Raw genomic sequence first — 22,234 nt, forward strand, 5'->3', positions numbered from 1 at the left:
TTACCTACAAAACCGTTTGTTTAGGCGCCGTGTTTTCATGCAAACCGGACAAATCTGTCTTAACCCCAGTTACTTTGGTGGCATTCGCCGTAGGTTACAATCCTGAGCAGTATGGGGAATTGACCTGCCCCACATTTAACGTACCACCATTCCCAGGGATAACACCAAGTCACTTTGCAAAGAATTGAATCTGAGGCTTGATGGGAAATGCTGCCTCCCTGGAGCATGACGCAGCCTTTTCCCGGCACTGATGAGGGGCATCTTTACAACAAACTAGTATATCAAAAAATATTACAAGACTGGGGTGTAGCTCAGAGGTAGAACTTGAGCTTCTCTAGCATATGTCAGGCCCTCTATTCAATCTCTAGCACAAAAACAACATCCAAACAAAAAAAAGACCAGAGCTAAGAAGACCCAAGTTCGGATCTTGCCAGCACTTGAGAACGATGGAATTGGGGAGTCACATCTCAGCTCTGGCATTATCATGTGTAAAATAAGCAGGGAGAACAATCATGCTTGTATTGGGCTGCTGGGAGACCAGGTGAGACAGTAGACTTGAAAGTGTTTTGTAAACTGTTGAGGGATTATTATTTCGTGGTTGGAGACAAGAAACAGCATTTGGTGACAAAGTTGTAAAGGCAGGTATCAGGGAAGGTGATGGATGGGGACTGAGATCACAGCAGGTGCTTCTAAGAAGACTCAGCAGTCGGTGGTGACAGTGGCTGAGAGCTCCTGGATGCGCCAGGCACTGCAGGCCTTGCACAAGATGTGTCCATCCAGTGGGTAGCACCCCTGACACTCACCCTCCGAGGACAGCAACAGCCCACATTCCTGTTGGCAGGCACAACAGCTTTCCATCAGCCCAGGCCCCCAAGTCTCCTTCCCTTGACGCCCCCCAACCCAGAACCCCCTGCTGCTTCCCAGCCCCCTTTACCTCACATTTGTAACAGCCAATGTGAAAACTGCGATCCAGAGCAACAATTCTCACTGTCTCCTCCTGACCTGGTTCAGGCATGATGGCCCCACCACATACTGAGCACCGTGGGGCAAACTTCCTGGGGTAGAAGAGAACCAAGGAGGCTGTCAGGACCCAGGGTTGCAGCCAGAGAAGTGGGATCCAGGAGACCATAGGAGGTACCAAGGTATGCTCTTGGGTCTTGGGGAAAAGAGTAGTATCAAAAAGAAGAGAGAGGGTCAGGGATTTAAACACAGGAGGGGCCAGGGGATAGAGAGGTCAGATATCCTGAAGCAGCCAGGTTCCAGGCCTGACCTGTGGAAGTCCTCAATGCAGTGGATCTGGCTGGTAGCGTCCACAGTGAAGGGGATACCATCCAGGCCACGGTGGCACACCACGCAGGTGAAGCAACCAGGGTGGTAGGCCTTCCCCATAGCCCGCAGGATCCGGTCCAGGATGGGTTGGGAGCACGTGGAGCACTTCTCCAGGGTGGCCTATTAGGCAAGAGGGCAAGAAGGTCAGAGGGACGCCACACCAGCATGGATGCCACCTGCCACACCAGCCATCCGTGTATGTAGCTTCTGCATATGATTCAGTGAAAAGGAGATTTGAGCAGATCTGAGGCTCAGCACTACAGCTTCCTAGACAAGGAATTTAACCTCTCTGAGCGTCCACATCCTAGAAAATGAATCAGTAGTAATCTCTGCCTCATGGGGTTATTGTGGAAATTTCACAATTCCCTTCACTCTTAAAAAGCTGTCCACTTAGACTGTAATTCTTCCCCTACAACAGCCAGTACTTGGCCACTTAATTCCTCCCTCTTTTGCACATCAGTTGAAGTCTCCAGCTTCAAGTCTCATTCCTCTTTTGGGCTTGAATAACAAGTCCCCCCATGGGAGCCCTCTGTGCCCCCAGCCTCAGCCACTCACCACATAGCAGCTCTCACAATATGCCCTTCTCTCCACAGCATAGAAATGCTGGCCCCGGAGCTGGGTCCGGCATGTGGAACACACGAAGCAGCCAACGTGGAAGACACGATCGAGGGCCACAACCCCAGCCCCGTCCCCAACCACATCTTCTCCGCAGCCGCCACATCGGCCTGGGGACGGGATGAATTCGATCAATCTACACAGACCTAGGACACCCGATCTGCTGCCCCTCCCCATTCTCATTCCACCCACTGAATCAGCTCACCAAAGTACTCCCCACTGGGTGGGTGGTTCATGTCATGCACCAACTTCTTAGTCAGTCTCTCCAGTTCTTCCTCTGGAGGCTGGCTCAGGGAAACCTGCAGGCGGGAATCACGGGAGTTTGGTGTTACTTCTATCTAGCTCCAAATGCTTTAAAATCCTTGAAAGTACCAGGCATTTCTACCCAGAAAGTGCATCTGAGAACATCTCAGCCCAAGAGCCAGTGGGTAGCTCTAGGCCCTCCACTCTGGACATTCTAACCCTTAACTCTGACTGCTCCACAACAGGAGCTTAAATACCCCCTCCAGCACCCACCCCACCTGATCACTGTCCACTTCTCTGAAGACCCCAAACCCCGATGCCCCAGGCTTACCTGGGGTCCATGCCTGCCTCCTCTTCCTCCTGCAGCCTCTTCTTTACCTCCTGGCCCTGGCTCACGGGGGCTCCTATAGCCACCTCCCCAGATTTCACCTCGGCCTGGGAGAGGAAAGTGGGGGCCTGGGAGAGGCCCTGAGGCCTGAGAGGCCCCCCGCCTGGGCGGCCCACAGCCTCTCACCGGCTGGGCCACCTTTACTTGCACAGGGAAGGCAGGTCCAGCTGGGGTGCTGGCGGTAGCATAGGAGGCCGGAGTGGGGCCCCCATAGCGGGATGCTGGGAGCAGGGGTGGTGGAACACCCCCTCCTCCGTTGGGCTTCAGGGAGCCTGGGCAATAGGCAGGTAGCTGAGGGGGCTCATATCCCTGGGAAGGGAAAAGTACAGAAACAGTGAGCAGGGCCCACTCACTCCAGCTCCCATGTTTGTGCAAGTCCATGCCACATGCAGGCCCCAGGGAAGCACTGGATTTTGGCAAGGCCCCACCCTCCAGTAAGCTCCTGTTCCCCAATGCTGGCATGGTCACCCCTCACCCAGAGAGCAAGTGGAGATGGGGTTGGCTTGGGACTGAGAATACAGAGGAGGGGGTAAGAAGCACAGGACAGGCGGTCACCTGTCGGTCTGGTCGCCGTGGAGCATGACCACGACCCCCGTCCAGCTCAGCCAGCATGCTGGTCAGCGAATCTATCTCAGCATCCAGACTTGCTGGGCGCAGGCACCCCCGGTCTGGAGTGAGCCCCTGGGGATGGAGCAGAAGCAGGAAACATACAGATCACAATGTCTCCTCTCCAACCCTGGGTCCCACACACCTTCGGCTCTAGGGCGCCCCACATCACATCCCAATTCGCAATTCTCACCTGCGAACGCTGGGGTGGTCCATGGGACCCCACCCAGGCCGGCCCCCGATCCTCCGGTCCGCCTAGGGGCTGGTAACACTGCTCAGATGGGAGGGGGAAAAAATTGACCCTGGGATGGGGCTGGAGTGCTGGGGAGAGAATAGAGACCAAAGGTGGAGATGGAGAAAAGGGGGTGCCCTCCTAGAGCCGCCCTCTCTCTGGCTCCCCTCCTCCCGTGCACCTGGGAACCAGGGAGTGGGACACCAGGGTGCTTGGCACTCCTGCGGTGACCCCAGCCATCCTGGGGAAGGGGCAGCAGAAAGCAGGCCGTCGGGGGTAGGAGGTTGAGGTCAGAGGTGAGCTCGGAGGCTGCTGGTTCCTTGGCCAATGGGGTGAGTGTCTACTTTACCTGCTCCGTGGGCTGGTGGTGCCCCTGGGGCACCTCGGGAGAGTAGTCTCCCCTGAGGGGCTCTGGCGGGCTCCGGCTGCTTCGGGGGGAGCCAGGTGGGACCCGACATGGCCTGGAACGGGAGGACTCCAGACACCAGTCAGGGACCCACAGAGTCCTGGGCCTGTGGCCTTGACTCCCTCCCCCCTTCTGTCCCAGACCTCGTTTGGGACTCCAGGAAAGAAACTTTTTCTAGTTTTTTTTCCCTTCCTCCCCAATTTTGGGGACGGCCACGCCCCCGGTGACGTCACCGCATTCCTGGGGGAGGGTCACGTGGCCCCCTAGGCCTTAATCTGCAGTCCCTCCCAGAGTCTGCCCCCTCCTGTAGGGAGGGGAAGGTTCTGGTGGGGGAGCCGAATCTCGGTGGAGCGGGGGGGGGGGGGGGGGGGGGCTGTGAGCTGCTGGGGTGGGAGGCATAGGACCCCATCAGCCTCCAGGTCCCAGGATCCCCCCAGGCCCGGCGCCCCAATTCTGCACGTGGCAGCCTCCCTGCCAGAGGCTCCGGGTCTCCACCCCCGTGCAGGCCTCTTCCTGCCGCCGCCTCCCTCTCACCTAGCAGCCAGTAGTACTCAAGCCAGATTGTAGTGTTTTGGTGTTTTATTCACGGTCAGCAGTTAGAAAAATAAAACAAAACCATCACACACACACACCCCCAGGGGAGGGGCCTGTGCATCTGTGGCAAAGATGGGGACACTGAGGTAGCCTGGAGTCGCGGAGACCAGCCCCTCCCGTCAAGGCACCAGTGAAGTGAGGCGGGCAGGGAGGAGGGCTTCCAATACAGTCCCCTACGGGCACTGGGGACAGTCACCCAGCATAAGTGCTCCGGGCCCCTCAACCAGAGGACCCCTTAAAGGGCGATGCCCCCACTCAGGGTCCCCTTACAACGGCCTCCTGGCTCCGCATGGCAAGGGCAGAGCCAGTGGGAGCGGATGGTCCATTGATCAGGATGAGTCTGGCCCCTCTCTACCCATCCATGGAAGAATGAGCCTCAGAGGTCAGTGCAGGTGACGGGGGTGACACCATGAATGAGCAGCGTGGGGCCCAGGTCCCGGCTCAGAGTCTCCAGTAGCGCCAGGTAGCGGGGGTAGCGGGCAGGATCCGCAGGCGGCCGGGGCAAGTAGAGGAAGGTGAGGGCCGTGGTGGGCCCCTCATCGCCATCCCTGGCCTCAGGGCCCCCGGGTCCTCCGCCAGTGCCTCGGCCCTGCTGGGCCCGCACTAGGGCGTTGGCGCTGCAGGCCAGGGCCTCTGCCTCGGCGTCGCCCCGCCCTCCGTTCACGAAGTCCCCTTCCTCCTCCTCCTCCTCCCCCGGCTCCCCGGCTGCAGCGCCCTCACCCCACACCACCTCCTGCACCTCAGCCCGGATCCTCAGTTGGCTCAACAGTGCCCGAAGCCGCCCCTCAGCAGCCCCAGGCGCCTCTTGAGGCCCCAAGCACAGGAAGATCCGAAGCCGGGCGCTGTGCCAGGCAGGCACCATGCCTAAGATGGTTGCCATCTGCAGCAGGAAGAGGCCACAGACGTCCACGTAGCCAGGCCCACCCCGGGGCCGCAGCAGGTTGAGGGGCCACACGTCCACGTGATGCAGTTGTGAGGTGGTTCCGGACCCCCGGCTCAGCCGCTCTGGGGGCAGAGCCCCACAAGCCCGGGCCAGAACCACATTCTTGTTCATCTTGAGGGCATCTGCCATGGTGGCCACATAGTCCTGGGGACTGAGTGCCCGGGGGCTCCCAGGTGCTCTGGGGGGGGGGAATAGGGTGCTCAGAGCCGGGGACACACCCTCCTGGGTGACATCTGAAGGCTCCATGAAAGCTGGGTCTGTCAGGAAATGGTCCTGTGGTGGAGCATCATCGTAGAAACCCAGGACCAACGTGTTGGGCTTCATACCACCTGGGGGCAGAGAGAGGAATCAGGCTGTGTTTATACCACTAGTACTCACTGTGACTGTGTCAGCCCTAAGGAATGACACCCCACTGTGCTGGGGGACACTTATGGTATCATCACAGGTTTGCATGACTTTTTTTTAAACAATTTCACATGGGTTTATTTGATTATCTCCATGACTCATCTCCTTCACTTAAATAGGCAAAGTTCACATTATGATTTTTCTTTTTTTTTTTTTTGGTACCGGAAATTGAACTCAGGACCTTGTGCTTGCGAAGCAGGCGGTGGTGGAACTACTGATCTAAATCCTCGGCCCCCACATTATGATTCTTTTAACTAATGAGCAATTGCAATCCTTGGAGAGTGGGTTGCTATCTACCACAAAATTTAAATAGCAGTGTTTTGTTTTGTTTGCAATAGTGGGGATTAAACCCAGGGCCTTCCCACTGAGCTACTTCTGCTGCAGTTTTTTATTTTTCCCTCACAAAGTCCATAAACTGCCCAGGCTGGGTTCAACTTGAGCTCCTCCTGCCTCAGCCTCTCAGAGTGCTGAGATTACAGGTGTGCACCATTGTGCCCAATTAGCACACCTATTCCATGATGGGAAATGTGGGTTTAATTCTGACAGGCAAACCAGAGGATCTGAACATTCAAACTCTCAAGTTCAACCATGAAGGAAACAGCAACCTAGACCTCTCTGGGGGAGGCTGAGAAAACAGTCTATTTCTACTACTGCAGAGCCCTGAGGATGGTGTCCCACAGCCAGGTCCCTGAGACAGAAGAGTGAAGATCCCCAGGCTTGCCAAGGGCCACATCCTGTAGACAGCATTTTGTATTTTACCTCTTACGAACCATGAAGCAACGCTATGAGATAGATGCTATTTATTTTCCTCTTTTACAGATAAGGAGCCTGAGGCCCCACGCAGTGAAGTCACTGGCCCAAAGCCTCATGGCTGGCAGGTCCTAGCAAAAAAGAGCACATCCCACCCATGCCAGAGGACATTCTCTCAGCTACTAAGCTGGGCGTGGACCAACTTCAACATCCCAAGTCCCTGACCACAACTTTTGATTTTTAATTTTTGAAACCACCAATGTGAACCAGATGTGTTAGCATACACATGTAATCCCAGCACTCTCAAAGGCTGAGGCAGGAGGACTGCAAATTCAAGCCCAGCCTAGGCAAGTTAGCAAGATCCTGTCTCAAAGATTTTAGGCTCTGGGTTCAATTCCCAGTAGGAAGAGAGAAAAAATCGCCAACGTGGGATCAGGTTAATTCCTCCTTCCTTTCAAGGAGGCTGAGTTTACAGTGAGATTCGCAGACCTCTTTTTTTTATTGTTTTTTTGGTACGGGGATCAAACTCAGGTCCTTGCACTTGTGAGGCAGGCAGCAGAACCACTGAGCTAAATCCCCGGCCCCTCACAGACCTCTTTTAAGAATCATGAAAAAAAAAAAAAAGACTCATGAAATAGATGTTCAAAATCTAAGCACAGTTCAACCCTGCCTGCCTCAGGAATTTACTATGCAGAGAAAATGCTTTCTTTTTTGCTGTAATCACCTTCCATAGGATACATTTTCTGAACACAGTGGTCTTTGGGCACAAAGGGGAGGAAGGCCTGGAAGGGCCAGAACTCCAGGTAGTCTTGCCAATTCAACAAGTTCCACCTGCTCCAACCTTTTTTACAGGATTCAGATTCACACTGAGCAGGGCAATGTCCAACGATGTTGAACTTTAGCCAACAGGAGGAGGGGGTGAGCACTCAGGTGACAGTCACTGTCCTGGAACTAAGCAAGGAGATAGAGGCTGAGCGTGGACTCGATGGAGCCTGGGGCCAAGGCTGGAGGCTCCAATGCTCAGAGTCACAAAGCTTGAAATGTCCCACTCCATCCAAAAGTGTCAGCGCTCCACAAGAGCCAGTGGCACAGCCCTCTAATCCCAGTACTCTAGAAGACTGAGACAGGAGGATCCCAAATTCAAGCCCAGGTTGGGCTTCTTAGTGATTTAGTAAGATCCCTTTCTCAAAAATAAAAAAATAATAAAAGGGCTAAAGATGTAGCTCAGTGCAAAAGCCCTGAGTTCAATCCCCAGTACCGCAAAAACAAACAAAAAAAAGTGTCAGCCCCATACACCCTCCAGCACCCTTTGTGGTGTCAGTGACCATGTTAGGTCCCTCCTGTTGCCCAAGCACTCACAGGCCTGGCTGCGTTACCATCTCTCCACAAAACCTTTGCTGGCCACACCAGTGCCCAGCAGTCTTGCTTTTTCTAAACTGGTGGTGAGAAACCATGTGCTTTGACAGAGCAGTCCAAGATGCAAATAATTCTCCTATTGTCCCTAGAAATAGACTCCCAAGGCCAAGCCAGTTTTTGGTTCAGGGGAAAAAAAAAAAGGAACACAACATCATTCCAGGTCTAGGCCTCTGATCTCTATAGACCTTATCACATGCTCTCTGTGGCTGTTATCTTTGAGCCCTGTCTTATCTTTCTGCAGTTTGCTATCTGAGGCTTATTCTCTAGGGGAAGAGAGTGGAGATTTAAAGGGGCCAAGGAGTAGGCCAAAGGAAGAAGCAGCTCACCTAGGCCCGAGATCCGAAGCAGATGCTGAGCCCCTTGGCGCACAGAGGGCGACAGTGTGAGGTCCACAAAGGCCTTCACTTGGGCCTGGTCCACCAGGCTTAGCCATGCCCCATACTGTGGCTGCACAGGGTCCGAGGGCAGTGCGTCTACAGAGAAGGCAAGGAAAGAACGTGGCCACTGTGGGGCAAGCTCATTTACTCCTTCCTAGAGTCCAGATCCCACATGCAACTATGGCTGGCTGGAGTGTCCTCTCAAAAGCAGAAGGCCTGTCTAGATGGAGGAGACCAGGAAGAATGGAAACAAGAGGGAGGGGAACTCACCAAGGTCTCCCAGGGTGACATGGCCCAGCACATACAGCCCCCCTTTCTTAAGCTGGTTGGCCAAGCGCAGCAGAGGCAGGGCGCCCCGGGGGTTCCCCACCAGGAGCAGCAGCTGAGGCCGCCAGAACTTTACATGGTCCTTCCGGACATCCAGTCGGAGCAGGTACTTACGCACCTGGGGACAGGAATGAGGTGGTGGGGAAGGAGGGCTTGTGTGAGTGGGGGACTTTCCCAGACTGCCCCCATCCACCCTTCCCAAAAGCCCCCCAACCTGGTGGAAGAGCAAGGCCTGGCTGACGTAGCCCCAGCTGCTGGGGCCTCCTCTTGCTGTGAGTAGGGCAGAAAGCAGGCCCATGAGAAGCAGGGAGCCCCCAGCAGCCCCGGGGCTGATGAGGAACATCATGAGCAGGCAGGAAGCCACGCCCAGCAGGCAGGTATGCCAGGAGAACAGGCTGAAGGTGGGGCTGGGGGTGGAGAGGATGCAGGAAGGGAAGTCAGGGTTGGCCCTGGCCACCTCACCCCAGCCCACCCTCCTGGGCTCATCTTTCCCTCTCCTTCCTCTTTTGCCCTGAGGACACGGGCACATTAGTGTCTCACCGGAAGTTGGGAGCTGAGGCCCATTCCAGGCTCAGGCAGGACAGATCCACTGCAGCATAAGCCACCAAGTAGAAGACCGTGACCACGGCAGCCAGTGTATTCAGCTTCCCTGCTAGGAGCACCAGCTGGGCAGGGACCAAGAAGTAGGGCATTGGTCAAAGTGCCAAAGCATCCCAAAAGTACCAGTGCATCCCTGCAAAATGCCAGTACTTGCAACCCCAGAAGTGCCAATGAACTCCCAAGAAATGCTAATGCATTTCTGTGAAATGCCAATGCTTCCACCTTTCCATACGTATCTCCTCACCCACACCTAAGCCTGATGCTCATCCTGGCAGCTAGAGGATGAGGGCAGGGCAGCTCAAAGGGAAAACTTACCTGCACGAGACCCCAAGAATACAAGACAGCCCCCCAGGGGTTTCCCCCTCCGGACACAACCTTGGCCGGAGCCAAGATCACTCCTGTCAAAACACAATCACAGCCAATACATTAGCCTGGGCCAAGCAGGGACCCAGACAGACCTAGGCAGGTGTGCTCAGAGCCAGCAGGGAGCCGGAGAACACACCAAAAAGGTTGTCCTGGGCCAGGGCGTGCAGAATTCGAGAGGCACCGATGAGTGAGCTCATGGAGGCCGACAGTGATGTGGCGTAGATGCCAATCAACACCAGCGGGGGCCACAGGCTGATGGCGCGAAAGAACCCGTAGTCTTCCTGCAGCAGGGTCCTGGGGAGGAAGAAGGGTGGGAGGATATGGGTATCAATCCATCATCCATGAGCATCCTTCAAAGGTCCTGGTGAGAAAAATGCTCAGGACACTGTGGTTAAGAGCTGGGTCCTTGCAACTGATCTCAGCCCTAATCTCAAAGATCAGAGAGACCTCACAACGTTGGGTTTTCTTTGACTATGCTGGGGATTGAACCCAGGGCCTTCACACTGACCTACATCCCCAGCCCTGTTTGTGTTTTTGTTTAAATTTTGAGACAGGGTCTTGCAGAGTCACTAAGTTGTCCAGGCTGAGTCTAAACTTGCAATCCTCCTGCCTCAGCCTACCAGAGTGTTGGGATGACAGGTGTGTACCACTGTGCCCAGCTTGATACTGTATCTCAAATGCGCCAAGGAATGCACTTGATATTCATTGATCATTGTTTGTCTGCCTCATACTTCATTACCCAGTGGTCATTCCCAACAGTACATGCAGAAGCCAGATACTTGTGCAAATACATATCACCAGAAAGCCAGTCCCAGCCCACCCCCCAAACTGCTCACAACTGAACCAAGCGTGTGGCAGCTGATCACTACAATCACCACACCCAGGGGCGGCAGCAGCGCTGTCTTTCCCAAAGGGAGAAACTGTCCCCATTGCCCCTCCACCCCAATAATACAGGTACCTGCCCCCCAGCCCGTTCTTCACTCAGTGAATGAAGGGCACCAGCCTGCTGCAGTGCCTCATCCATCCCTCAAGCGCCTGGCTCAGCCCCTCCCCAGGCACCTGTCACAAGTGAAGCCGGAGAGAAAGAAAAGCAGGATGTAGATGAAGAAAGTGTAGGCGACGGCAATGATTGTGCCCAGAGGAATTGCCCGGCTGGGGTCCTTCAGTTCCCCTGGAGGGAGGGGAGCGAGAGGTCAGCCCACTTGCCATCTCCCTATGTCCCTTGGTTGGCACCCCACCCCAGGAGGTGGGAGGCAGGGATGCTCACCCGACATGTTGGCCCCAGCCATGATGCCGGTGCAGCCATTAAAGAGGACAGCAAAGACACTGGCAAAGTTCATCATGGCCCCCGTGGTGTAATCCTCAGCATAGCCAGCTGAAGAAGGACAGGATGTCAGCATCCTCATAGGGATGCCTGCATTGCGACCCTCCCACCCCATCCTCACATTCCACAATGCCCATTTCCCCTCTGGGGCCCTCACCAAGACCCCAGCCACGACTGGCCCTGCACTGCCTCCTTTGCCTCCGACTCCATTCTCCTCTGTTCCTTCCCATGTATGTCTCCACCGCCCCAGCTCCTACCTGAATCCCCCCTGCCCCTGCCCTCCCAGCCCAGTCAGGTCCCCCTCCTCTGCTTGACTTGCTCTCAGCTTTATTGTGCTACTTGCTTCCTAAGCACACTTGTTCCTCCCACCAAACACACAAGTTCCTCTATGGCAAAGACTCCCCACTGGCCCAAACACACTCTGCACAGATGTGAACTGGACTGGACTGCTCTGAGGTCTGGACCTTCTGCAGACCCTCCAGATTCTGCTCCAGGGACTCTTAAGGGCCCAGCCTGTGGTCGTGCCCACCGCCCCAAAGGACCCTGGCAGTGCAGAGTCCAGCTCACCGCCCAAATTGTCCTTCAGCGTGCTGATGTTGAAGCCAGTGAAGTGGCCAAACCGGGTTCGCAGAGAGGAGACATTGGTGCCTGGCCAAGGAGCTAAAGGGATGTCCCTGGGCCCCACAGCCACAAAGCTGATTAGCACAGAGGCCAGGGAGCCAGACACCAGAAGGAATGTAAGGAAGGAGGCCCGGGCATAGAGGCCGGCTCCCAGTGTGCAGACGCCACCTACGAGCCCCAGCAGCAGGGAGCCGTAGAGCAGGTTCCAGCCGTAACCTTGGGGCAGGACACGGAGCCCACTGGACCCCATGGCATCTGGAGAGAGGCAGGGTCAGTGTTAGAAGGGCTTGAGCCCAAAGAGGGGACCCACCTCCAACCATGAAGGAAGGCAGGACTGGTCCCCTCCGCCCACCTACTGGCAGAGCAGCCATCTTTCCCATTTCCCATCTCAGCTTTAGCCCAGCATCTCAGCACTCCCTGATGGGTACCAATCTTGCTCTGTCAATTCAGAGACTATTAGGCTGGTCTCTGTGGGTAGATGGTAAACTCTCTGTGGGCAGGAACAATCACTGGGATGGTCACATCTCTTGCAAACCAACAAAATGCACCCTCCAGGAGAGAACTCGCCCCTCCCAAGTCTACAGTCCCAGACCCCACAAACCAACAGAACTGCGTGGATCAGGTAGGGAGAACACAGACCAGCCCCAAAGACGTCCAGCACAGCCTCCACCAGCCCCAGCAGGGAGACGGCACAACCGCACACGTTAGCCAGGTAGAACATAAGGCCGATGCTGCCTCCAACCTCAGGCCCCAGGGTCCGGCTGATCATGACTAAAAGTGGAAGCAGGAGTGAGCATTAAGGGAAAAGAAACTGAAATGCACCATGAGGAAGGGCCGCAGCGTGCATCTGCCTCTGTAGCTGCCCTAGCATGACAGCTCAGTTCCTGGCTGTAGCAGGTATCCAGGTGCAGCCACTCCAGCCTTGTGGTTTTGCACAAGTCCCCAATACCCTCTGATATCCAGTTTCTTCATCCATAAAATGATTACTATCTAATCAAAAAGATAGGAGAGGGCCGGGGATTTAGCCGCCTGCTACGCAAGCGCAAGCGGAAGGACCGGAGTTCGATCTCGGGTATCAAAAAAAAAAAAAGAGAGATAGGAGACTAGATAATGGTATTAACATGTAAGATAATATTAATCATCTTTTTAATTTTTATTTTTATTTATTTATTTTTTGAGACAAGCTCTCACTATGTAGTCCAGGCTGGCCTTGAACTCACTATGTAGCACAGGCTGGCCTCAGACTCACAGCAATTCTCCTGCCTCTGTGCCCTGAATGCTGGGTTTATAGGCGTGGGCCACCACACCCAGCTATCTTTTTTTTTTGGTACCGGTTCAGGTTCTTGCGCTTTTGGGGCAGGCGGGTGGAACCACTGAGCTAAATCCCCGGGCCCACCCAGCTATTTTTTAAAATGTTTAATATAGTCTTGCTAAATTGCTAAATTGCCCTAGGCTTGTGAAACCCCCAACCCCCAACCCCCAACACAGCCACCGCCCACCCACCCCACCCCCCAACCTCCCAGAGTGCGGGGTTACAGGTATGCATCACCACGCCAGCTAGTGTTGGTAAGCATTACCACGCTGGGCTGGCCATTCATTAGAATTTGCCCTGCCCCAGCAGATAGAGGCTACTGGCCTCTTTCCCACACATTCTGGAAGAGGGCACAGCCCAGACCTCAGCCCATCCAAGATGAGGATACAGTAGGCCCCGCCTCCTCGGACAGCTCCATTGGTGGCGATGGCACAGACAGACAAGACAGTGAGCACCAGGATGATATAAGCAACCAGCAGCATGGCCAAGGCCTGCAGCAGCCCTGCATGGCCCACCACGAACCCTGGGTGGGAGGGACAAACCAGGTCACAGGGGCATGCCCAGTCGCCACCCCCTACCTCCATCTCACTAGGCAGTGGAAATCCAGGACAGAGCCTCACATGGGCCACAGGGACCTCTTCCTCCAGCTCTCTGTTCCCTAACTCTCCCAGGGCACCCTCTAGCCCATCTCAATTCTACCCCTCAGCCCAGTAAGTCCTCCCTCCACTTACCAATCCGCAGGAAGACAACAATACTGAACATAGACAAGACTGTGGGCACCACCACACCCAGGAAGGTAGACAGCTTGCGGGCAGGCGCCCCTCCAGGACCTCCAGCTCCATTGGCTTGGAAGCCAGCCCCTTCTTCCCCCAGGAGCCGGTAGGCCAGCAGAGGGGAGCTCTCGCTGGCCATGGCTGAACACAGGGCGGGAAGCCACAAACAGGTTAGGTGGCCTGTGAAAGAGATTATGTTGCATGAATAGCAGTTCTTCACACCCCCTCCAATCCCCCCCCAAAAAAATTTGTAAGCAAGCCTGGCGTGGCAGCACACACCTATAATCTCAGCACTCTGGAAGGCTGAGGCAGGAGGATTTAAGGTTCAAGCCCAATTTAAACTGGGCAACATAGCAACTGGGGGAGACCTTGTCTCAAAATAAAAATAAAAAACCAAAAGGGCTGCAGATGTAGTTTACTGCAAAGGCCCTGGGTTCCATCCCCATTACAAAAACACCTAACCAAATACAAACAAAAACACCTAACCAATACTCAGAAGACCCCTCCCCCCAAGGAGGGCCACAAAGACACACACACACACACACACACACACACACACACACACACACATACACTCTACCACAACTCTAAAGGGTCCATGGGCCACGGATGGGCCCAAACACTGCCCCAGTCATGGGTGCCCAACCCCTAGGCACCAGAATCAAGGCCTGTCCCAGTTCCTGCGGGCCGCCCCTTCCCCATGTCCCTGAAACTGGGGATGCACAGCTGTGCCCAGATGCCCGAGCAGCCCAGATTTCTCCAGCCTCTCAACCCTTAACTAGTGGTAGAGGAGGAAGCGTATCCCTTAAAAGGGAAGTAAGTTACGGGCAGGCTACCCTCCTCACCCCCTCCTCCGCAGTCCTGACCCGCCCCTCCCAAGTCCCCCCACATAATCACCTTACTCAGAAGAAACTTTCAAATCTTCCAAAGCCTCACCCCCTCCCTCCACCATCTCCGGCCCCTCCTTCTCACCAGATTCCACCCATCCGTAAGAGGAGCCCCCCCCCCAACTCTACCAACCCATACACATCCTTCGAATTCCAAAACAGAAGCCCAGGCCGGCTCGCATCTAGCTGCACAAGGTCCCCGGGGTCCTCCTCCCCTCACCCACCGGCTCCTACCCACTTGCTCCCACAGCGGGGTGCGGGGAGGCCAAGATGTCCCTTTAGCAAGCCAGGCCAGGCGCACCAAGCAGCTCACTCACCACCCAGAGGGTGCGGCCGCTCCTAGTGATCCCCGCGAACAAGAGGGTACCGCTATGCGCGGAGGGCGCGCGGGCCGGAAAAGACAGCCGGCTGCCGGGATGCCAGGCCCTGAGCCTGACCGCCCCCCCCCCGCCGCAAGGCGTCCCATTGGTCCCAGGCTTAGGCCCCGCCCCGTAGGTGTGTCCTAGGAGCCGGTCTCGGTCCGCCCAGCCGGCGCCGGCCGGCTCCACGTGTGCCCCAGGGGCTTCGCTGTAGTCCCGCAGACCAGAGTCTCTGGCGGGGGGCGGGCCGCCGACCTTACATCCCCCATTACCCGGTCCAAACGGGCGCCCACCGCGCGGGCTAGACCCTCTCAACTCTGAGGCACCCCCAGGAGGAATTGCCACTTGAAGGGGACATGTAGTGACGGCAGAAGGCGGCGCAGGGTGGGCGTGACCGACACCTGGCCCAGGTGCGCTGCCAGGAACTCCCGGTAGTTTGGCAGTGTGGTCGGGCGCTTCCGGAATCCTAGTTCTGCAGGGTCTCAAAGCCTGACTGGAACGTCCTCCGGGCCGGCCTCACTCCTCACCCGCAGCGAGGACCCGCCGCTCCGGCCGATGCAGCCCGCCGTCTGCTCTCTTGGCTTCGGCCACCGGAGGGAGCCCTAGGCCGCCGATCGGGGGAGCCACGCAGGTGGAGGCCGGGGTTCTGCTTTATCCGCCGCCTGCTTCCGAGCCTCCCCCAGCGGAGATCACAGACCCTGTGAATCCAACTGAGAAGTGGAAGCTCCTCCTCTCTCTATTACTTATTCATGGAGGGGGGGTGAGGGTTGAACCGAGGCCCTTTGCACTGAACTACATCCCCACCCCCCCCTCCAGCCACTTTTTTGGAGACAGGGTCTCCTTTAAATTGCCCAGCTGGGCTGAAAGATGCGATCTTCTTGCTTCAACCTCCCAAAGTGCAAAGTCCATAGCAGCACCCCCGTCATGTTTCCTCATCTGTAAAATGAGGATAACACCAGAGTCTCCCTCCTAAGTTTCGTGAGAGTTCACGAGCTAATACATCCTTTATAACAATGCCTACGTATTTAATAAATTACTCTTTGCATGCAGCATTGCGTTAAATATGCAAAACTACTCTGTGAGGTCGGTTCTGCATTTTTTTTTTTTTTTTTAGTACCGCAGATCGAACTCCAGACCTTGCACTTGCAAGGCAGGAGGGGGAACCACTGAGCTAAATCCCCAGACCCTTGGTTCTGCTATTTCAATTTTCAGATTTTGACCCTAAAACTTGAAGAGTATTAATAATACATTCCTTAATTTTATTTCTTTATTGTGGTACTGAGGATTGAACCCCAAGGTCTAGACTCTGAGCTATGCCTCCAGCTCTTTTTTATTTTGAAATAGAATCTTACTAAATTGACCAGGGTGGACTCAAAGTTGTGATCCTCCTGCCTCAGCCTCCCAGAGTGCAGCGATTTCAGGTGTATGTCACCACACCCAGCTACATCTCTAACTTCTATACAGACCTTTTGGTCACACTGCCATTTGAGCCTCGGGGAACCAACACAGTTTTTCTTGCCACTGGTTCGAGACTGTAACGTATCTGTGATGTTCCTGTAGGAAAGGAAGGAGCTCACCCCAGCCCAAATGTGGGTCATCCTGAGAGAGGGTTCCAAGCACCTAAGCTGTGGCATCTTCAGCAGTCATCTCTGCTGCCCAGGCACCTGTCACAATTTTGATGGTATTAATGTCCACACTGACAAGACTTCTGTGACTGATTCAAGGGTCACATCCTCCATCCTACACAATTCTCTAGTGGTTGTGCCCCAGACCTTGTCTTTAATGATATCTGCAGCCCCTAGTTTACCTCTTCTAGTATGGCTATAAAAGAAAAAAAAATAGCTAGGTGTGGTGATGTGTTTTTCTAATTCCAGATCCTCAAGAGACTGACGCAGGAAGGTTGCAATTTTAGGCCAGCTTGGGTAACTTACCAGACTCTGTCTCAAAATAAAAAATAAAAAGGGCTGGAGACATACTTCAGTGCAAGTACCACAGGAAGGAAAGAAAGATGGAAGGAAAGAAAATAAAGGTAGAGAAAAGGAAAGAAAGAAAAAGAAGGAAACAATTTGTCTGAACCTGGTTCCATTGGTAAGGATGACTTCCTTCAGGATTACCACGGTTCTCAAGACTGGTACAACAGGGACGAGATCAGACCCAACTCGAAGGCAGCAAAGACACCTGAGTGTTTATAGACAACGAATGATCATAACAGGAGGGTCAGTGGACAGAAAATTATCAAGAGCAGAAGCTTCTTGCCAAACCAACTTAATAAGATTTTGCTTTGTACTGGGGATCGAAGCCGGGACCTTGCACTTGCAAGGCAGACAGTGGCACCCTGACCCAAACTTAATAAGATTCTTGCTGCAGACTGCTGGCCCAGGATGATCAAGTGTGCAAGGCGAGGGATTCTTTCTAGCCTGAGCTAGACAGGCTTGGGAGGGGCAGAAGGCATTGGGGCCTGGTTAAGAAAAGGGCTCAGAAGAGAATAAAGTTTGGTCAAGGAGAAAGCATTGTCACCCCAAAATCCAAAATCCTTTCTCACTGGACCTGCCCATTCCATTGATCTGACTCTCTTTTTTTTTTTTTTTGGTACTGGGGATCAAACTCCGGACCTTGTGCTTGCAAGGCAGGCGCTGGAACCACTGAGCTAAATCCCTGGCCCAGATCTCTCTTTCCTCACATCTTTCCTCACATCTTCACTCTCCCCCTTACCCAGTTTAAATTTCAGGATCAATTACAACCCATCTCTCAAACACACCCTTGTCCTCTCTCTCTTTGTCTGGCAAAACCATGGGAGGCAGAATGCGGGCTGGAGCTGCAGCTCAGTGGTAGAGTGCAGGCCTAGAATTCTCACAGTGCCTCAAAAACAAAACAAAAGGGCCAGGGATTTAGCTCAGTGGTTTTGCCGCCTGCTGCACAAGCCCAAGGACCCAAGTTCGATCCCCGGTCCCCCCAAAAAAATAAAAAATAAAAATAAATAAAAATAAAAACAAAAACAGAGCCCTGACAAACTCAGTCTTTCCCAAACAGTTCAACGTGGCTGGAAAAAATGTCCCAATTTGGCAACCTGGTCGAATTTCAAATTCATGACCATTAACCTCCAGTGGGCCCCTAATGCTGCCCAGCATTCTGCATTTCTGTCTTCTGTCCACTCCACCCACCCCACAGATTCCAACACTCACCCCTTCTCCTATGTGCCAGCGCGGCCTCTGCCATTCCCATTTTTGGCCCACTTCCTCCCTTCCCATTTCGCTGAGAAAACAGAAGACATCAGAAGAGGCTCTGTGAGCTCCTCTCCACCCACCTGCGCTGACATCAGCGCTCTGCCCTCCCTCCTGTCACCACGGTCAACCTGCCACTTGTGTACTAGGTCCCAACTGGTTGTCTTGATCTTTCCTGGTTTTTTGTTTGAACTCGAGTTCAATAGCCGGTACCAAAAAAAAAAAAACCACTGGGCCGGGGATTTAGCTCAGTGGTTTCACTGCCTGTTGCGCAGGCACAAGGACCCGAGTTCCATCCCCGACACCAAAAAAAAAACACAAAACAAATAAATCCCCAGCCCCATTCTTTCTTTCTCTCTCTGTCTCTCTCTCTCTCTTTTTTTTCCTGTACTGGGATTGAAACAAGACTTTCACACTGAGCTACACCTATCCCTTTTTAAATTTGAGACAGGGTCTTACTAAGTCAGTAAATTGCCTAAGCTGGGCTGCAATTTGTGATCTCCTGCCTCAGCTTCTCCAATGCTGGGATGACAGATGTGCACCACCACACCCAGCCCCTCATTTCTTCTTAAACCCAAACACTTAGGCTTTTGCTCCTCAGCAAAAGGGAAACAGCTCACTGAGTCACCAAACGACTTCTGCTTGATCGGTGTTAATGGTCTCTGTTCTTGTCCTTATTTTACCAAACTGACACACCTTCTCATTTCCTTGTCCTCAAACCACTTTCTTCTCCCTCACTCAAGATTTCTTCCTGTTCAGTCTCTTCTGCTGCTGCTTCCTCGTCTCTCATCTTAACTTTGGGACATCCATAGATGGTGTTGGATACATAGCCAAGAGGACACTGTGGAATGGAAACTCCGTTGAGGGCTGGAAGTGTAGTCAGATTTCTTTCCACCACTTACACCCACTGCCTTGGTGACCTAATCCAATATCATAGTTTTTTTTGTTTTTGTTTTTGTTTTTTGGTACCGGGGATCGAACCAATATCACAGTTTTAAATACCATCGGTATAACAGTGCCCCAGCACATAGCTCCAGGCCAGATCTTCACTCTAAATTTCAGAACGTATGTCCAGCAACCTACAAACATCCCTGCTTGGACAGCAAATGGGCAGATCAAACCTACCCCTCTAGTGCTCTTCTTGTCTTTCCAGTTGCTCAGGGGGAAAAAATGAGAGGCTACACTTTAATACCTCCTCTCACACTCCACATCTAACCCATTGGCAATCCTTTTGTGTGATGGTTAAGCTTCACTGTTGACTTGATTGGACTGTCAGATGCAGAAAGGATTAGTAAAGCACATTTCTGGGTGACTGGGTGGGTCACCTAGCCATGAGCTTGGAGTCTGTCTGGTCCCTGACACCTTCCTCTCTCACACTTGCCCCGCTCTTCTTCCTGGCTACCATGAACTAAGCAGCCTTGCTTTACCATGCCCTTCCTTCATGATATTCCTGCCTAGAGCCAGCTGACCACAGACTGAATCCCCTGAAACCATGAGCCAAATAAACCTCTCCTCCTTTAAGGTGTAGGTATCAGGTATTGTGTCCCAGCAACAGGAAAGTTCACTAATACATTTTGCCTCTACTTTCAAGATACGACCAGTATCCAATAGCATTTCATGACCCTGATCCAAGCTACCAGCATCTCTTCCTTGTACCATGGCAACAGCCCCCTTTTTGACTGCTTCTGCCCTTGACCCTACAATCTCTCCTCAACAGAGCAGACAGTGGTGCATCAAAGCAAGTATCAACTCATACTGCTTCTCTTCCCAAAACTGTCATGCCTTTCTATTTTCCTCAGAGTAAAAGCCAAGCACCCTACCTATCAAGAGAGTGTCCCAAATGGCCAACTACAGACCTGGTTCATGCCTGGTCATGGCGTACATATTTACAGTGTCTCCTTTTGCTCAGAAGTGTCCCAGAGTGCGCTCTATATTATATGGTGACCCTATTATATGGTAACCCTATTATATGGTACACCCCACCCTCAACTTCTCTGACTCCTCCACTCTTGTGCATCCCCCACAATGGCCTCTGGGCTGTGCTTTGGACAACTCAAAAAAACACTCTGTGAACAGGGTATGGTTGCAATCATTCTTGGAAGGTTGAGGCAGAAAATTCACAAGTTCCAAGTAAGACCCTGTCTCTAAAAACAAAACAAGGCAAAAAAAGAAATAACATCAAGAATCAACAGGCCAGGGATTTAGCTCAGTGGTTCCGGCGCCTGCCTTGCAAGCACAAAGGTCCTGAGATCACAAGTTCCAGCCTGGCCTGGGCAATTTAGCAACTTAGAGAAATCTTATCTCAGAATAAAAGTTAAATAGGAATGTACCTCTGTGCAAAGGCCCTGGATTCAATTTCCAGTACCACCAAAAAATACAAATTAGAATTAAAGTAAAAAAGAAATGAGTATGTAGCATAGTGTGAAGCCCTCAGACCAGAGGGGGGGGGGGGGACCCCAAAAGACACTTCTGTGGCTCAGGACATGAGCTCCTTTTAGGTCTTCTGGACTCAGTCATTACGTTCTTAGTGAAATCTTCCCTTCCAAATCCCTTTTTAAATTGAACTATCTGATCCATTTCCTGGGTTTTTTTCCTGAATAGCATTTAATGCCATCTAATATATATTGTTTACTTATCTTTTCTAATTTTTATTAGTCCATATTTGCAGTGCACAATGATAACATTAGTCGTGGGGGAGTTGGTACTTGTACATAACACAACTTAACTCTTTTTAACCTTTCCTTCCCTTCCCGCCCTATTTATCTTGTCCGTTGAGTGCCTATTCCCAATAGAACGCTAAACGAGGGCTTTGCTCCAGCGCCTAGAACAAGCCCTGGCTCTTCCAACTACTCAGCTTGACCGTGGCTGTAGGAATCTTCCCAAATCTGCCCAATAGCCAAGTGGTCGACTGCCTCGGGTTTTCGAATCACATGATCACGGCGGCCCCGCCCCTCTTCCTAGGAAGGGAAGATGGCGGCTCCCGAGAGGGCTTCAATGAGGGCAACGAACGAGAAGACTCTCGTCCGCCAGAGCGTCCGCGCCTCTGCATTTTTTTCTACGGTTGCGTTCTGGGAAGGCGCGAATTCAGCCGCTATGTGCTGGTCGTCGTTGTCGCTGTTAGGGGGTGGATCCTAAACCTTAGGGTGCTTGATCTGACTTGCCTGCCGCCTCCCTACCACTTGGGATCCGAGGTTGCAGGATTCAGTATGGGGGTTTTTATCCCCTTTGTGTCAATCCCTATTAGGTAACTTCAGTGCCAGGCTCCGGTTTTCTAGGGATCCCCTAACACACAACTAGCCCGGCCCTCCAGCGACCAGAACGTCCAATCGGCCCAGGGGCTCGGAGTTAGGCCTCGAATAATAATTTCCTGGCGATTCCCCCGACTCCTGCCGCGAGCTCCCCAGGATTAGGTCTGGTGAAACCCCCCCTCCCAAGGTCCCTGGGGCAGATGAGCCCTTGGCCACCGCCCCTACGATTTCCGGCAGACCCAGCAAACAAAAGGCTCAGGCTCGGGACGAGAAGCGAGGCTGAGCGGGGCGCTCTTCCTGCGGGAACAGCTGATGGAGCAAAACGGGCCAGGAGGGAGAAGAGGGGAGGGATGAAATTCCAAGGTTCCTCCAAGCCAGTGGGAAGCCAGACGCCTGGATCCTGGGGAGGGAGAGCATCCCGGGAACTAGATATGGAGGGCCTAGGCAGAACACCTGGATTTGCTGGGCACTCACCAGATCTCTGCTGCTCTGGTGCAATGATGTCAAGTTTAGGGAATGGAGGGGGTGGGGGACACTGGGGTTCAGGTGAGCTCTCTGGCCCCCAGGCAAGAATAGTGGGGGCTGGGAGAGGCCTGAAGCTCTGCGTCATCTCCTCTGCCCCCCCCCAGGGGCGACCTCCAACCCTCTGAGCTGGCCCCACCCAGGGCTGTCTTCCTGCTCCTCCCCAGCACGCAGCTCTCCCGCCCAAACCACTCAGCAGCCCAAGGGCTTCTGGTCCTTTCGGTGCCCCGGTAGCCTAGCCCCGCCAAACCACACACAGTTCCTCTTAGGGTCCTTCCTGGGGCCAGTCTCCTGCCTGCCCCCACCCACGTTCCTGTCAGGGACACAATGGCAAGGGAAGAGCTATGTCCAATGGGTGATGAGGGGGTGC

General features: G+C 53.6%; 2 protein-coding genes across 4 annotated transcripts; both read right to left on the reverse strand.

The window, feature by feature from the left end:
• Positions 1–562: 562 nt before the first annotated feature.
• Positions 563–4,076, reverse strand: Trip6 (thyroid hormone receptor interactor 6). 3 transcript variants are annotated; one of them, XM_087196349.1, is made up of 9 exons: positions 3,763–4,076; positions 3,375–3,452; positions 3,131–3,243; positions 2,519–2,884; positions 2,150–2,243; positions 1,885–2,054; positions 1,271–1,449; positions 935–1,055; positions 563–831 (listed from the first exon to the last, which is right to left on the reverse strand). In XM_087196349.1, the coding sequence occupies exons 1-9, from the start codon at positions 3,869–3,871 to the stop codon at positions 700–702; spliced, it is 1,362 nt and encodes a 453-aa protein (XP_087052475.1). In that variant the 5' UTR covers positions 3,872–4,076; the 3' UTR covers positions 563–699. The 3 variants fall into 3 exon arrangements, with proteins under 3 accessions (XP_087052475.1, XP_004840219.1, XP_087052473.1); XM_004840162.3 differs by having other exon boundaries at positions 3,131–3,256; positions 3,375–3,502; positions 3,763–4,056; XM_087196347.1 differs by having other exon boundaries at positions 3,131–3,256; positions 3,763–4,055.
• Positions 4,077–4,380: 304 nt separating this feature from the next.
• Slc12a9 (solute carrier family 12 member 9) lies at positions 4,381–14,962 on the reverse strand. The gene is made up of 14 exons (XM_004840170.3): positions 14,832–14,962; positions 13,586–13,807; positions 13,243–13,377; positions 12,182–12,313; positions 11,489–11,797; positions 10,865–10,972; positions 10,657–10,768; positions 9,734–9,891; positions 9,547–9,629; positions 9,172–9,296; positions 8,846–9,038; positions 8,575–8,749; positions 8,254–8,400; positions 4,381–5,685 (listed from the first exon to the last, which is right to left on the reverse strand). The coding sequence occupies exons 2-14, from the start codon at positions 13,764–13,766 to the stop codon at positions 4,790–4,792; spliced, it is 2,754 nt and encodes a 917-aa protein (XP_004840227.2). The 5' UTR covers positions 13,767–13,807; positions 14,832–14,962; the 3' UTR covers positions 4,381–4,789.
• Positions 14,963–22,234: the final 7,272 nt, after the last annotated feature.

Source organism: Heterocephalus glaber, unplaced genomic scaffold, assembly GCF_053883595.1.
Source record: "Heterocephalus glaber isolate CG9 unplaced genomic scaffold, H.glaber_assembly_v1.0 deba00001610, whole genome shotgun sequence".
NCBI lineage: Eukaryota > Metazoa > Chordata > Mammalia > Rodentia > Bathyergidae > Heterocephalus > Heterocephalus glaber.

Bases quoted from the DNA above. Each gene is read 5' to 3' on its own strand.
- Trip6 (XM_004840162.3), bottom strand. From the start codon at position 3,871: ATGTCGGGTCCCACCTGGCTCCCCCCGAAGCAGCCGGAGCCCGCCAGA. The intron at 3,257-3,374 runs GTGAGAATTGCG...CTCCATCCCCAG, and splicing joins GACCACCCCAGCGTTCGCAG to GGGCTCACTCCAGACCGGGG. The intron at 2,244-2,518 runs GTAAGCCTGGGG...TCCCGCCTGCAG, and splicing joins GAGGCAGGCATGGACCCCAG to GTTTCCCTGAGCCAGCCTCC.
- Slc12a9 (XM_004840170.3), bottom strand. From the start codon at position 13,766: ATGGCCAGCGAGAGCTCCCCTCTGCTGGCCTACCGGCTCCTGGGGGAA. The intron at 9,892-10,656 runs GTGCCTGGGGAG...CTTCCTCCCCAG, and splicing joins TCCGGCTTCACTTGTGACAG to GACCCTGCTGCAGGAAGACT. The intron at 9,630-9,733 runs GTGTGTTCTCCG...GTGTTTTGACAG, and splicing joins GGCCCAGGACAACCTTTTTG to GAGTGATCTTGGCTCCGGCC.